At 65.0% G+C, this 569-nt stretch overlaps 1 protein-coding gene across 1 annotated transcript in view; it reads right to left on the bottom strand.

The window, feature by feature from the left end:
• Positions 1–563, bottom strand: part of FOXRED2 (FAD-dependent oxidoreductase domain containing 2) — a 16,201-nt gene extending 15,638 nt beyond the window's left edge. The window contains exon 1 of the mRNA XM_005883273.2: positions 7–563. Coding sequence (XP_005883335.1) covers positions 7–90 — 84 coding nt within the window. The 5' untranslated portion in view covers positions 91–563. The remainder of the gene's footprint in view (positions 1–6) is intronic.
• Positions 564–569: the final 6 nt, after the last annotated feature.

Raw genomic sequence — 569 nt, 5'->3', positions numbered from 1 at the left:
CTCAGCCGGGTGCAGGGTGAGAGCAGGGCAGAGAGCCATGGTCAGGAGCAGCCCCGGGGGGCCCCACACCGGGGCCACCGAGAGGCCCATCCTACCCGACCAGAGGGGTGAGGCTCGGACCAAGGTTGGCCTGAGGCCCTGGGAATGAGTGAGGACGGGGCCTGCCAAGAGGCAGAGGCTGGCCTGGGCGCTCGCGGCTATTTGGGGTGGAGCCAGCACCAGATCTCAAGGACTTCGGAGCTCATCTGCTATGGTTTCAAGCTTGGATCTGGAGCTCCCTCCAAAAATCCCCAACCCCTCCGTCTCCTTCAGGGCCTCGGTCCCCTGGGGCGCCAGCCCTCCTCTTCTTGCCATGGTGGTAAGAAAGTGGGTGCTCCCCTATTTTCTCCCTAATTTGAAGGATGTCCAACAGCCCTCGAGCCCTCCCCCGGCTAGAGCCTGGGGGCATGTCTCTTTAGCCACAGCTCTGCTCTGGGGCTGGAGCCCGAGGAAGGCGTGGCCCGCATGGACCCACCCCCGGCCAGGTGCCCGAGCCTCCTCGGTCAGAGATGCCCAACACACCTGCTGCC

The sequence above is a fragment of the Myotis brandtii genome, unplaced genomic scaffold (assembly GCF_000412655.1).
Source record: "Myotis brandtii unplaced genomic scaffold, ASM41265v1 scaffold78, whole genome shotgun sequence".
NCBI classification, from domain to species: domain Eukaryota; kingdom Metazoa; phylum Chordata; class Mammalia; order Chiroptera; family Vespertilionidae; genus Myotis; species Myotis brandtii.
This window is presented reverse-complemented; position numbering and strand designations above follow the sequence as displayed.